The sequence below is a fragment of the Panthera onca genome, chromosome Y (genome assembly GCF_046562875.1).
Source record: "Panthera onca isolate mPanOnc1 chromosome Y, mPanOnc1 haplotype 2, whole genome shotgun sequence".
Classification (NCBI taxonomy): Eukaryota; Metazoa; Chordata; class Mammalia; order Carnivora; family Felidae; genus Panthera; species Panthera onca.
This window is the reverse complement of record NC_138358.1, coordinates 23,125,099-23,140,181: the sequence shown is the minus strand read 5'-3', so window position 1 is coordinate 23,140,181 and position 15,083 is coordinate 23,125,099. Positions and strand designations below refer to the sequence as shown.

Below are 15,083 nucleotides of genomic sequence, written 5' to 3'. Positions count from 1 at the left end.
CGTTACTGCACCTGAACACTGGGGCAAAAGTAACCAAGACATTCGCGTCTTAACATTTCTTCTGATAGTTATTAATTTAATGTTAACAAAATTTATGTTAATGTGAAATGTCACACACTTAAATTAACTATTGCAATTAGTAGAAGAGGGCTATGTGACAAGGAAAAATACCATGAGGATAGACTGAAACATGCTGCAACATGACCTCAACTCTAACCACCCTTCCTCTGATCATCTTGGCAAAGCTATTCTAGATAATCACTTTATTACTTCATACTCACAACCAATAATTTATAAAATATTTAAGAAAAATAATTAAATCCTCTTTAGATAAAGTAAAATAATTTGGTGAATAAAAATGAAAACAAAAAACACAAAAAAGTCACCTGTTGACAGTGAGATCCAGATGGATGAGGATATAATGGAGTATCTTCTGGTAGAGATGACTCATGCTCATCTGGGGCATCTTGGTCATCTGGCTCCTAATTTTAAATATTTAGAAATTAATAATTTGATTATGAAAGCAACTTTAATTTATTTTAATCTCTTTCTGGAAAAAATTTCTTAAAAATCCACAAGGCTGACCTCATTAACATTTTTTCATTTAAAGCAAATACAATAATTAACAGAGGAAAAAAACAGACTTTCCTATACACACACACACACACATATATATAGATTTTGTTTTTTGATAATTTCACAGAAATACCTCCAAAAAATTCTAGCAAAGAATAAACTCCTTTGATTACTAAAAAACAAATCAAGCAACAAGACATTAAAGTCAACAAAATAACAATACAAATTTTTTAATACAATGAACCCTGGCCTATAAAAATAAAAAATTACTTTTCTTTCTTCCATTTTTATCTGCTGCCCATTGGTGGCTTTTTTTACCTCCTCTGGACAGAGTTCACAAGCTTTTGCAAGTGTCATCCTTGCACTATGTGATCTTTCTAAGAAATAACCATTTGATGTTTCATTGCTTTGCACTGGAGGAGACCAATTATTATAAGCATATTGAGGATTGCCAGTGTATGGTCTTCTTTCAAGTTCATCTCCAAGCCATTCCACTGCCCAGGTCCACTTTCTTTTAAGATCTCCATTACCCTTCAAAAGAAATAAAACTGTGTGAAAAAATTTAGAATAATTTTCAATGATAACTTAAATTTCAAGTCCAAATTTTCACAAGTCTTTTAAGGCAGTCTTTTACAGATTACTACGTGATTTAAGAAAAAAATTCTCACCTGTAATATTTGGTAAGCAATGGGACAATTGCTAAAGAGTGCTACCATACATTTTATACATTGGTATGCTCTTTTTTGATAGTGATTCTTAGAGCGCTGGATTGTATCAAACAAACCATCTCGATCATCTGGGATTCCTTTAAGCGCATTATGAATTCTAAAAAGAACCAGATATAAAAATTTATAATATCTACTAGCTAACACTGTGCCTACCATCATTCAATACATGTTTTGATGTAAGCATCTAACCTATTTACTTCTAGAGTTACTTACCTGAGTATGCAGCATTATAAATAAACCCACTTAATAAATGAGAAAATAAGTACAGAATTCAGCTTACCTAATGTCATAAAGCTAGGAAGTTGGGAAGATTGCTAAATTGTGACCTGAGTCTGAAGTCTCACCCAAATTACTGTCAATCCAAAATTATTTTGCTATCTCACAATTTAAGTGCATTATCAGTGGTAAATTAAGGATATCAATATTACATTATTTTTGTTAAAGTTAACTATAACTATGTCTGCATGACTGCTTCACTTGAGAAATTTACTCTGGAGTTAGATCATTTTTAAAATTTATTTTATTATTTACTTATTATTATTATTTTTTTTTTTTTTTTGAGAGAAAGAAAGAGCGCACAAGCAAGGGTGAGGGGAGCAGAGTGAGAGAATCTTTTTTTTTTTTTTTTTAAGTGTATGTGTTGGGGTGCCTCAGTTGGTTAAACGTCTAACTTTCTCTCAGGTTATGACCTCATGGCTGGTGAGTCTGAGCCTCATGCCGGGCTCTCTCCTGACAGCTCACAGACTAGAGCCTGCTTCAGATTTTGTCTCTAAATTTTTTTTGTACATTCATTTATATTTGTAAGGAGAGACAGGACAGAGACAGAGCATGAGCCGGGAAGGAGCAGAGAGAGAGGGAGACACAGAATGTGAAGCTGGCTCCAGGCTCTGAGCTGTCAGCACAGAGCCCAATGAAAGGTTCGAACTCATGAACGTTGAGACCATGACCTGAGGTGAAGTCAGATGCTTAACTGGTATTTATTTTTAAGAAGAGAGAGGGTGTGTGTGTGAGAGCAAGTGGGGAGATGAGCAGGGAGAGAATCCCAAACCGCATTCTGTGCTTAAACCCATGGCCCTGGCTGGGATCATGACCTGAGCTAAAACCAGGAGTAGTACAATCAACTGACTGAGTCACCCAGGTGCCCCCAGATAATTTTTTTCTAAGACTGCAGATTCCAGTGACTATGCAAGTGGAAGTAATCTGACAGTACAAAATGAACCTGAAATCTACGCCATTAAAATATATGCACAGTGGATAAAGCAATCTTTTTGGCAAGAGTCAACTTGGATGACTAGTGATTTCAATGCAGTTCTAACCAAATCTCCGTATAACATTTTATACAGCCACTTATTTCTTGTTCTTCTCAAAAACAAACTAAAAATTATTTATGGGCAAACAGATGCCTTATTTCTTGTCATGGAGGACCTAGTCTAGAAAATTCTCCTTTTCATCATTTATTTTACTTATTTACTTATTTTACGTCATTATATTCCAAATCAAAAACAATTTTTTGGTATTGTGACTTTCTAAAGTTTATTTATGTAGGTAATATCTACCCTCATTGTGGGGCTTGAACTCAGAACCCAAATATCAAGAGTTGCATTCCAAGCCACACCACCATTACTTCAACTGTTTATTATACACAACTAATCCATATTGTGTTTGTCCTGTTGTCTTGGCACAATAGTAGACACTTTGTAAATATCACCTATTGCTTAGTGAATAAACTAAAACTAATGTTCATTAAATGAAACATTATGGCTCATAATAAAAATACTTTACTGATTTCTTCACAAAGCCCACTATTTTATGTATTAATCCAGAATTTATACTTTTACTGTATTTGCTTGGATGAAACAAGATGGCTGAGTAGGATTCATGTGTCTAAAGCATACATAAGAATACACACAGTAAACTAAGTTCTTTACACTAAAAGTAAAAATTACATCCCATTAAAATAAGCATCTTATAAAATTTCAAACTCCCAGGGTGCCTTGGTGCCTCAATTGGTTAAGCATCTGACTCTTGGCTTCAGCTCAGGTCCTGATCTCACAGTTTCGTGAGTTTGAGCCCCACATTGGGGTCTGTGCTGACAGTATGATGGAGCCTGCTTGGGATTCTGTCTCCCTGTCTGTGCCTCCCCGACTTGTGTTGTCTTAGTCTCTCTCTCAAAATAAATAAAAAAATAAAAAAATAAAAAAAAATAAGTCAAATTTCCTCATGATACTGAAATAGGTACTGAGTAATAAATGACTGTAGGTTGGAGCTTGTTATACTTTTATCTCACGGTGACTGAGATAATGGCATTTAAACATTAACTGATTTGTTTGGAATCTATGATAGTGAATTAGGTTACGTAACAATTTTAAAGTTGTCTGAAATTGAATCTTAAATTCAAGATTGTAGTGATTAAGTACTACAAATTTATTAAAAAGTGTAAGGTTATTTTGAGGTTTTTCTTTCACTGTTATGACTAGTGGGTGACAATTTGTTGTATTTGTTTCATTAAAGAAACCATGCTAAAATAATGCCAGTGGGGAGAAAAGCAGGCATCACCTGGCAGAACTGGGGACCCAATTCTAAATCATCACTTGTAGACTGAATTTTATGGCAAAGAACAAAGACAGGAATTTGGAGAAAAAGTCCTTATATAAAGACTTGTTAGTATGAAAATTTTAGTTCTAAAAAGTTACCACTTATAAAATATAAACAGAGCTTTAAGAAGTAAAAATGTATTTGGCTGCTAGCAATTTCAGTTATTTTTAGAATCTAAAAAAAACGGAAGTATTCTGGTAGCAAAAAGTATGTATCTACCTGTGAGTCTGCCAAGAATCTTCAATAAGTAAGATCTGCAAAAGTAAATCCAAGTATGGCCGAAGTTCGTAAGTGTATGAATATGCAACCTAAAACAATAAAACATAGCTGAGTTCCTAATTTAAGGGAATCATGAATCAAGTTATGGACATATCAATATTTATTTTCCATTAACCTGCCAGAGAAGTTCACTGAGGACAGTGGATGAGAACTGAGGATTCTCCCAGCAGCAAAAACGAAGCAATTTGATGGTTTCCTCTGAGTTACTGCAGTCTTCAATAATTTTCTTCACATAACTTGTTCTCACAAATAAAAGGTCTGCCACATTCTGCTGAATTGGCATTATAGGCTGTGATAAATTAGGATCACCAAAAGGATTGGGAAGAGGGGGATTACCTAGAATAGATTTGTCATCAATGAAAAGCCAATAAACTTCTATACAAAATTAAGATACTGAATTTTTTTACATGAAAAACTGATTATAAATTGACTTTCCTAAGCTCAACAAAACATTCATTAAAACGATCAGATATATACCAAGATGGGAAGATGCAAAAAACCATGTTTTTTTACCAAGTTAAAATTCTGAAGTAACCATTTCATAAATAAGGCATTTATCACATTAGGGAGTAAATTTTCAAAAAATCTTCTAACACGTGGAACAACTTAATGGTTTAAAAACATAGAAGAATGGACCTTCAGACTCTTACTTCATTTTTATAAATATTCAGAATTTTAATTAAGTACTATAGTAGCCTACCATTAATTTTAAATCATTGTATAGAATAAAACATTTTACTTTACCATTGATTGAAGACTGCATTCTTGATGAGACATTGCAACAGCGGATCAGCTGAGACACTACTGAGTATAACTTGCCCAATTCAGCATACTGATATTTGATTGGAGGACCTGGTCCTTCATCTAAAGATACCAGCATGAGTGTAGCAGGTACACTCAATTTCAAAAGCTGTGTCTTTTCTGCCATACCTATAAAAAAAAGGGAGAAGAATAATGTGCAGGAGAAATAAAGAGACAAAAAACAATAAGAATGGCAAGTACTGAACTAATAAAAAATAATATACTTGCTTATAATTTTTATGATTAAAGCTCATTGTGTAAGCTGAAGAAGTGCAGACTGCATAACTGCTGAAAGTACATTGATTTAGTTTATTCTAACTGTGAAATTGTGGCATTTTGATTACACTGAGCTCTAAGGTAGTATACTGTTTGGGGCCTAGATAGCAACTCTCATCAACATATGGTAAAGTGATAAAGACAGAAACAAAATTAAATGAGAAATTAAATTTCTTGGGGCACCTGGGTGGCTCAGGCCATGATATCACAGTCCGTGAATTCAAGCCCCATGTCAGGCTCTGTGCTGACAGCTCAGAGCCTGGAGCCTGCTTTGGATTCTGTGTCTCCCTCTCTCTGCCCCTCCCCCACTCATACTCTGTATCTCTCTCCCTCTCTCTCCTTCTCTTCCCTCTCTCTCTCTCTCTCACTGTCTCTCAAAAATAAATGTATTAAAAAAATAAAAAAAAAATTAGCCTTCCCAAATGGGTTCCTCCTTTTAGGTTTCCTCTGGGCAAATGGCACTATTATACCTTGGTCTTTTTTTTTTTTTTTTAAAGATTTTCATTTTTTTAAGTAATCTCTTATACCCTATATGTGACCGTAACTCCCACACCAAGATCAAGAGTCACATGGTCTACTCATGGAGCCAGCCAGGCACACCTACACAATGGTTTTAAACATCTCTTCTCTGGTCAAATATCCAACCTTCAAGTTCTGATTTTCTTATAATGAACTTCTAAATCTGTCCATGTCCATGTTCTAAATCTAAATCTGTCCAGTCTATATATAAAGCAGCAATGATCTTCTCAGCTTATAGATCACTGTTTTACAATGTTCTGCTCCACTGTAATCCAGTTTTCACTGCAACCTTAATTTTTTTAAATGTTTATTTCTTGAGACAGAGCACGAGCAGGGGAGGGGCAGACAGACAGGGAGACACAATCTGAAGCAGGTTCTATAGAGACTGACAGGGGTCTTAAACTCATGAACAGTGAGATCATGACCTGAGCCAAAGTTGGATGCTTAACTGCCTGAGCCACCCAGGCACCCCTAGTCAGGGTAATCTTTCTAAGGTAAAGATTAATTAAGTAGGCCCTCCTTATTTTCAAGGATTATGTTCCAAGACTTCTAGTGGGTTCCTAAAGCCTAGTTCACTACTACTAGTAGTGAACCCTATATATGTTAACTTTTCCCTATACTCACATGCCTACTTTGTAAATTAGACATGGTGATTAACACCAAAAACAATAAAATAGAATTATAACATAATGTAGTAAATTATATGGATGTGATCTCTTTCTCTCAAAATCATCTTATTGTGCTGTACTCACCATTCTTGTAATGATGTAAATGAGATGATAAAAATGCCTGTGTAATGAGAACTAGCAAGGTGTATCATGCTGTGATATAGTGTTAGGCTACAACTGACCTTCTGACAGTACCTCAAGGCGGGGGCGGACTACATGCTTCCAGACCATGGTTGACTGTGTACATATTGAAACCACACAGAGCAAACTGGAGAAGCAGTCTACTGGTGGTCTACTATGGTATAATGGCTTTCAATGCCCTCAATCAACTATAGACTTTCTCACAAGACTTGTCAGAAGACCATGGGGTTACAGTATCTTACTAATTCCTTCTTCTACCTCATATCTTTCACCAATTGAAGTCAGTATTGATTACTGAAATACTCACATGTTTGATTACAGGGTGATGCTGGAGACCTTACTGAGAAAGTCAAATGTGTGGCAAATGAACTGTTTTACCTTGCTAAAATCCAAAAAAAATTGAACCCTAAGCTACATCTGGCTTTAATGACTTAATGCTAATATTTATCAATCCATATATTTATGGAAATAAAGATTATACTACAGAACAATAATAAATGACTTGTGACCAACTGTTTAAAATATGATTTCTGTGAGGGCTTAAATTTGATAGTTTTGTATTAAAAACAGGAATAAAAACAAGGATTTATTTTTTAAATGTCATATTTTTGAGAGAAAGAGAGTGCATGCATGCATATAAGCGGGAGAGGGACAGAAAGAGAGGGGACAAAGGATCCAAAGCAGGCTCTGCACTCACAGCAGTGAGTCTGATGAGGGGCATGAACTCACAAACTGTGAGATGGTGACCTGAGCTGAACTTGGATGCTTAACCAACTGATCCACCCAGGTGCCCCAATACTGCAAAACTTTTAACTAGACTACATCTGAAAACATTAGTAATTTTGAGCTATTGATGCATCAACACCTGAATAACTAACATTGCAATTTTATGCTTGTAAATGCAACATAGTTACTTTTTCTCTTTTCTCTCTCTCTCTCTCTTTTTTTTTTTTTTTTTTTTGAGAGTGGGAGGGGCAGAGAGGGAAAGAAAGAGAGGGAATCTCAAGGAGGTTCCATACCCAGCATGGATCCAATGTAGGGCTTGATCTTAGGACTGTGAAATCAAGATCTGTGCCTAAATCAAGAGCTGGGTACTTGGGACACCTGAGTTGCTCAGTTGATTGAGCATCTGACTTTGGCTCAGGCCATGATCTCACAATTTGTGAGTTCAAGCCCCACATCAGCCCCATCTCTGTCAGTACAGAGCCTGCTTCAGATCCTCTGTCCCATCCCTGTTTGTGCCTGGCTCATACTCTAACATAAACATTAAAAATAACAAAAAACAAAACAAAAACAAGTTGGATACTTAATTGACTGAGTCAACCAGGTGCCACTACTCTTTCTCCTCTTAATAAATGTGACCTAAAAGAATACAGAAAATTTTAGAAAATTTCTTATAAATTTCTTGACAATCCTTCCATTTAGAAAACATGTTTACCGTGAAAAAGGCCCTCATCACCAGAATTTTATAATCTAGTTGTTGAGTAGCAAGACTAGACTTAAAAACAAATCAAAACAAAAATGCAATGAGCATCAGAGTATAATAAAACATACACCATAATATTTTAGGTAAGCACTCTGGAGCCACTGAGAAGAAATGAAGAGAAGTATATTTTGACAACAATGATATTGATACGGATTTCAACAGAATTTAAGTGCATAACTTATACACAGTTTTAGTGAATTGAATTGATTTTAACAAAAAACATAGGTATAAGGCCAATGTTTTTAGGTAGTGATTCTTAAAGCTGACAAATACAACCACTTTCCTTTGAAAACAGTTTTTCCTAGCTCTAGGAATTCTGATTCATATCATGTAGGATATAGCCTGTGCATCATTTTTTTAAAACCAGCATTAAGAAATAAAAACATGAACCAGACACATTTTCTGAACTACAGTCCAAGATAAGGACTGTTATTGAAAAGCTAATCAGGGGTACCTGAGTGGCTCAGTCACTTAAGCATCTGATCTCGGCTCAGGTCATGACCTCACAGTTCCTGAGTTCAAGCCCCTCATTGGGCACTGCTGTGAGGACAGAGTCCGCTTTGGATCCTCTGTCCCTCTGTCTGACCCTCCCATGCTCATGTTTTCTCTCTCAAAAATACACAAACACTAAAAATAAAAAAATAAATAAAAAATACAAAAAAATACAAGAAGTCTGCAATGGATTTTAACATTTATATAAACATGGAATACTGCTTCTATTTCAGAAGGAATTAGATCTCATCATTGCATTAAAATACTTTCATCATTTAGTATTAAACATGAAATAATACATTAAATAAGTTACGAAAAGTTTTTACCTAAATTGGCATACATTACAAACAGATTGAAATATTGCTGTAAATGACGACCATGCTCTGAAACTTCCCTTCTGAGGAGATTTAATACTGCTCTTAGTAAGTGATCACTCAAACTTAAGTTATCACATGCCTATAAAAGACAAATATTTAATTAGCACCATATGGAGAAAAGGATTCTTATATATATGTTTGCATCATGGATATGTTTGTACATATGACTGCATTAAGCAGAAATATGAGAAAGGAAATTACTAAAAACAGTTGCTTTTTGAGAGGGAACAAAAAGTTAAGAACTTCATTGCAGATGCTCAACACTTTTATGCTCAACAAGCTATTTAAAACATTTAAATTTAGCAATTTATAAAATTAAACCTTCATTAAACATATTAAAACATATATAATCTGAAGACCTATTGCATAACTAGAAGTAACTGAACAGAAAAAATTTTCCTTATATTTTGAAGGTGCCCAATAATCATTACTCACTGCTGTGAAACAACTGTAATAAACTAAAAAATGCACACATGCATATATGGTATATATGTTAAACAGATGTTTAGTGATTTGATCTTGTAGGAAAGATCAAATACAAATTAATTGTATTTCATTGTTAGAAAAAAACTTTCAATTACCTGACCAGAAGGCCCAGGAGATGTAAATGATGAAGGACAAGGCCCATCTTGCAAAGAAAAATGTGCAATAAATACTATAAGTTTTGCAAATGCACCCCTCACTTCTGCACTAGGGCATTCAAGAAGGTATTCAGAGAAGCGATTTGAAACATTAAAAAGAACATTATGAGCAAACCAAAAACGCACATTTTTGCTATGACGGAGTAGAATGCACAGTGCATCGTACCTAAAACAAGAAAAATACATGAATATCAATTTTTTATTAATGTGCTTCTGTTCTGACTTCTACAGTGAACCAACAGATTTCTATGAATCAAATAAAGAAGAAAATTCGCCTTTACAATTAATGGTCATAGTTGAATTAAATGAGAACTTGTCTAGGCTTTTGCAAATCTGTTACCAAATCTATTATCAAAATCCATCATGTTCCTCATGGAGTGGTCTTATATTCTCAAAGATGCTGAAAACAGCTGCTAGATCAGTGTGTTCTCTGTAACTTTACAATTAAAAATGTAAGACCATAAACACTTAAAAACATCTTGTTTTTAAACATAAGCCAGAATTCCATCTAGAAGATAATTTTATGATGAAACAGTAAGAGATACGATACAGGTTAACAGAAATAGGGGCCAATATATGACTAAAAGAAGGCATGTTAATTTTAATATTCTTTTCAACATTACTACCAAATCTTTATCCTGTATTTGAAATAAGATTTTTATGGCTAGGGAAAAATTAAGCAGTGCTATAAAGATTCAAACAAACTATTAACAATAATATGAGTAAAATCCAAACCCATGTACCAATCACTGGCAGGGCCACGGATGATTTTCTTGGTATGAAATCCAGTGGTAAAGAGGAATCTAGCTGCAAGCTGAATACTAATCATAGTGATTTCTTCTGCTTCAGGCAACAAGTGATCTTGTCCTTAAGAAACATACATATAATCAAATACATTTTTGTTTACATTTGTTTGAACAAATGCTCCACATTAAAAAGACTAAAAGTAATCTTTAGTGGTTACCTTAGCACTTCAACAAACCATGTTTCAAACTAATGCTTGTTCAAAAAAACACTTACAGATAAAAGCTCTTCTAATGTTTCTAGATATGATTATCAGTATTCAAAAATAGAGGGATCTTAAATATTTGACTTTAACTGGAACTAAAAATGCTGACATAGTTAAAATAAAACGAGCCTAATATTTTATGGGGAAAAAAAAAGGATACAAGAAAAATATTAAATATGTATTTATCGCTGATAAAAAATCCTGTAAGTGAAATAAAAATTACTTTACTGATAAGAACCTGAATTGCAGAAACTTACCTGGAACAGGGCTTAGATAAATACTATTACATGTAAGCAGTTTTTTCACAAACTGAAAATACTCTAAACTGTACTGCATTCGGTTATGCATAAACTGCACATTTTGTTTTCGGACACTTCTCTCAATGGCTGGTGACATAATTTGATGGGGTCTTGTGATAGTTAGCTCTGATATGTATCTTATCATCTCATCATCTTGGTCTATTGTGTCCATTCGTTCATAAAAGAGTATATAAGCATTCCACCATCTTTTCTGTCTCCTGTATGACATGTGCTTCATCATATGATCAAATACTTCTCCCATGTACTCTCCACCAAAACACTGATTTTTCATTTCTTCATCATCATCCATTTTACATTCTGTTACATCTCCATCATCAAATTTATACCAGCGATTTCTCTCACCATCTTTGCCATTTCTCTGAATGATGTAAGAATAATAATGTCCACCACTTGCTTGACCACTGTGTACAAGCACACCTACAAGTCTGTATCTTGTGCTTCCTGTTTTCTCACTTTCAGACTCCTCATTCTGTTGTATCAACTGACTCTCTGGTTTTACATTATCTCCTTCCAGCTTTGCAACACCTGGTACTGTGTAAGGTTCCATGTCCAGCTCTCGTGGAAATTCAAAATAATCATTGAATTTAATTGCACACTCTCTTTCCCAATCATAGTCAAATCGTTTCAATTGGATAGCAAGAACAGGAGGCAACTTTTTAATTAGCAAGCGCTTTACTGTATCAACCTATAAAAAATAGAATGAGACTTTATGATCTAAATTTATTTACAAATAGATGAGTAAATAGTAATGAACACAATGAATATCATTTGTTACTACTTTTTCAAAACATTTAAATCAAACCTTAAAATATGTAATTATGGTCTTATATGAAACGGAAAATTAGTGATATAGAAACCAATGGCTGTTTCCATATTTCATGTTACTTTTCTGATGTTTATTTTTATGTTAATGAACAGAATCTGGTATGAACAAACCCAAGAAACTGTGCGTATAATATCATCTAATACATATGACATTTAGATGCCACATAATGTGCTAAATGCTGCACACATAGTAATGTGTTAATTCTGTGTTCTGAAAAGGTCCTTAGTTTAAAAAGTATCTGGGGGAAAAAAGTGGCAGGATGTGTGAAAAACAAAATGCTTCAGACAAAAACTATCTGAGATCTGCAGGTAGCAGAAAATATTGTGGCTTCAGAGGCCATAATCTAAATGCGTTTTAATGTCAGAATAATACAGGTCATTAGGGAGATGACAAGGTGGAGCTCAGAAAAATATTTCCATAATATGTGTCTTCAAAAACATGTTATCATTCCATCTCATAAACTGTTTAATAGACTAAAATAAAATCAGTTGGATGGGCTGAAAAATCGAATCTGGTGTTTAAAGATGCAAGTGGTTCTGAAAATCTGATGTAACCAAATAAAATAAGCACACATATTCTTTTAAACATGTTCTTCTAAACATGAAGAGTAATCTAGAATATAAAAGGGAACAGTGTCTTTGATTATCAGCAATTCTGCTTTGAGGAATTCAACAGCAATTGTAACAGCAAAAATAAATCAACCAAATGAAAACATTTTTCCTAGTCCTGGCATTATTTTCTCTCAGTAGTTCCCCTGATAAATCTTTATTTTTATTTTTTTTTCCTGTCAAACCCTTAAGTAAATCATCTCACCTGCCTCTCTGCCATCACTGCTACAAAATAGAGACAGGAGAGACGTAAATTTTGAGGTTTAATAGAAGCAACTCTGACATCTTCCAGTTCTGCTAAATGTTAATTCCTGATTTGAAACTATTATACAATACATACCTTTTTATCACATTTTTCACATCGATAAGCATTTGCACCTTCCAATAAATCTCCTTTGATATACTGTTCCAAAGAATCAAGAAGGTTTTGGTGATTTCTAATATCTACATTCAGAGTTGTAAAAGATTCTTCACACTCGTACCTAAAGATATTATTTTAAGAGACAAAAGAATTTATTCCTTGGGTTTCTAATAATTTTTAGTTGTACACTTGATACAAAATACATTTCAACTATTTATTATATAATGTCAGATACATTAGCCATAGTTGTTAGTAAGTTTCCAGTTACCACTTACTTTTCTGTAGGCAATACAGATTTTTTAAAAAAAATTTTTAATTTTGTAGGTAATCTCTATACCCAGTACAGGCCTCAAATTCATGACCCCAAGATCAAGAGTCTTCCACTCTACTGAGTCAGCCAGGCAACACTGTATTAAATTCTTTTTTAGGGGCGCCTGGGTGGCTCAGTCGGTTAAGCGTCTGACTTCAGCTCAGGCCACGATCTCACGATGCGTTGAGTTCAAGCCCCGCGTCAGGCTCTGGGCTGATGGCTCAGAGCGTGGAGCCTGACGTGGGGCTCGAACTCATGCACCGTGAGATCGTGACCTGAGCCGAAGTCGGACGCTTAACTGACCAAGCCACCCAGGCGCCCCATGTATTAAATTCTTTATACATACCATTGCTTCACCTTCTTGAAACCTGTCAGAGAGGCGTATCTATTCCTATTTCACAGATAAGGAAACTGGAGTGGGATGGGAGGCGGGGGTGTCAAAGAGAGTAAGGTGTCAAGTAGATTAATTTGGTGCACTTTACTAGGCAGAAGGGTGACTTGAAGTCAGGGCTTTTCTAACCTCACTGGTTAAGTTCCTTATAGTCTCTCATACTGCTTAGTACTTGTGCTCTTCAAGTAGTAATTTATGGCAATGGGAAAGGTAACGGGAAAGATTCAATAAGGCTAATCATGAACGAAAATTTTAAATGTTCCTCCACTTCTCTGATAATAACATTTAATATTTACAGCACTGAGATATCAGGTTCTAACAGAATTTGTAAGTTCAAACATCCAACACACTTGTTACCTTGGATGTTCTGTTCTACAAAGTCATAGAAATCAGTAGAGAACAAGTAATGCCTCTTAACTATAGAGGGTTAATCCCCTATTGAGGGTTTCTGGAGGGGAGTGGTTGGGGAGATGGCCTAAATGGGCAATGGGTATTAAGGAGGCACTTGTGACTACCACTTAAGTGTTGTATGTAAGTGATAAATCACTGAGTTCTACTTCTGAAACAATATTGAATTATATGTTGGCTAACTAAAATTTAAATTAAAAAAAAAAAAAAAAAAAAGTAATAGGGAATGGAATCAGCATGCCACATGATTTTCCATAAAAGCAACTTGCAGGAATACCTGATGACACACACTAAATAAACTCAGTAAGTGGTAGTTTGAGAATACATTCTCAACCATTACATTTACTCATCCAACAGATACATTAAGGGTGCCTCATGTATTAAAGCACAAGGGGATATTATGTTTTAGACACAGTCCTTCAGATTTAGAAGCCTGTAACTTAAAAAGAGAAAACAAGTGTACAAGTATCTATGAATGACTCATTACTACTGTAATAGAAACTGCACACAAGGAGAAAAAAAAAACTTTTAGAGAATAAATGGAATTGAGTGTTTCTGCAAAAAAACAGGACTCTCTAAGAAACCAGTGCTCTGTAATACTGAAAAGAGCTGGAACTCTAGCATGAAACCCCCTAATTTATCTAGTGATAGTAACATTAGTTTTAGTTGGAATTAGTTTCAAATTTACTTAATTTGCACTTTACTTTTACTTAATAAAGCAATAATTTACAACTAAGTTTGAGAACTGATTAAAAAAAAACACTGAGGACTGCTGGATACTGATTGCCCATCTGATGTAAAATATCTTTCATAAGAATGAAACACTGGCTAAACCAGGTGAATAAACGTCTTGCTCCCCACCAACCTTTTTCCAAAAGAATGGCACTAGGACATGATAAAAATTTCTCAGTTATGTAATATTATCTTTCTCCAAACATTTCCCTATGTTAAAAAGAATCTGCTTTACCTACTATACGCAGCTAATGTTTATAGAGTAACAAAATGGCATATAGTTTGTAGAATAATAGACTACAGAAAAACACTCTTATTGTGATTATTTTGGTGAGAAAGGATTTGAAATCAACACTTATAAAAACAGCAGTTAAGCCCCAAACTAAAGCTTATACACCACAGACACAAATGCATATCCATCAGTGAACTTTCTGAAATATTAATGCTAACCAAGGGTCACTGCTTATTTCCATTAGAAACTCTTCATAAATCAATTTCTTTTTAAAATTAATTTTTAAAAACATAATCTTGGCCCTGTA

The 15,083-nt window shown here is 34.5% G+C and overlaps 1 protein-coding gene across 9 annotated transcripts in view; it reads right to left on the bottom strand.

Moving 5' to 3' along the window:
- The window catches only part of LOC145715080 (ubiquitin carboxyl-terminal hydrolase 9X-like), a 173,803-nt gene that overhangs the window by 14,107 nt on the left and 144,613 nt on the right, over positions 1-15,083 (bottom strand). For 7 of the 9 annotated variants that reach the window (XR_014137099.1, XR_014137101.1, XR_014137100.1 and 4 more), the window contains 11 exons: positions 12,683-12,824; positions 10,846-11,593; positions 10,323-10,446; positions 9,520-9,745; positions 8,888-9,017; positions 4,923-5,108; positions 4,294-4,514; positions 4,119-4,207; positions 1,245-1,401; positions 847-1,107; positions 387-482 (listed from right to left, as the gene is read on the bottom strand). Coding sequence is in view for 5 of the 9 variants with exons in the window: in XM_081794666.1 (XP_081650792.1) it covers positions 387-482; positions 847-1,107; positions 1,245-1,401; positions 4,119-4,207; positions 4,294-4,514; positions 4,923-5,108; positions 8,888-9,017; positions 9,520-9,745; positions 10,323-10,446; positions 10,846-11,593; positions 12,683-12,824 (2,380 nt within the window). In the remaining 4 variants the exon portion in view is untranslated. The remainder of the gene's footprint in view (positions 1-386; positions 483-846; positions 1,108-1,244; positions 1,402-4,118; positions 4,208-4,293; positions 4,515-4,922; positions 5,109-8,887; positions 9,018-9,519; positions 9,746-10,322; positions 10,447-10,845; positions 11,594-12,682; positions 12,825-15,083) is intronic. The other 2 variants (XM_081794667.1, XM_081794665.1) reach the window with 1 other exon arrangement.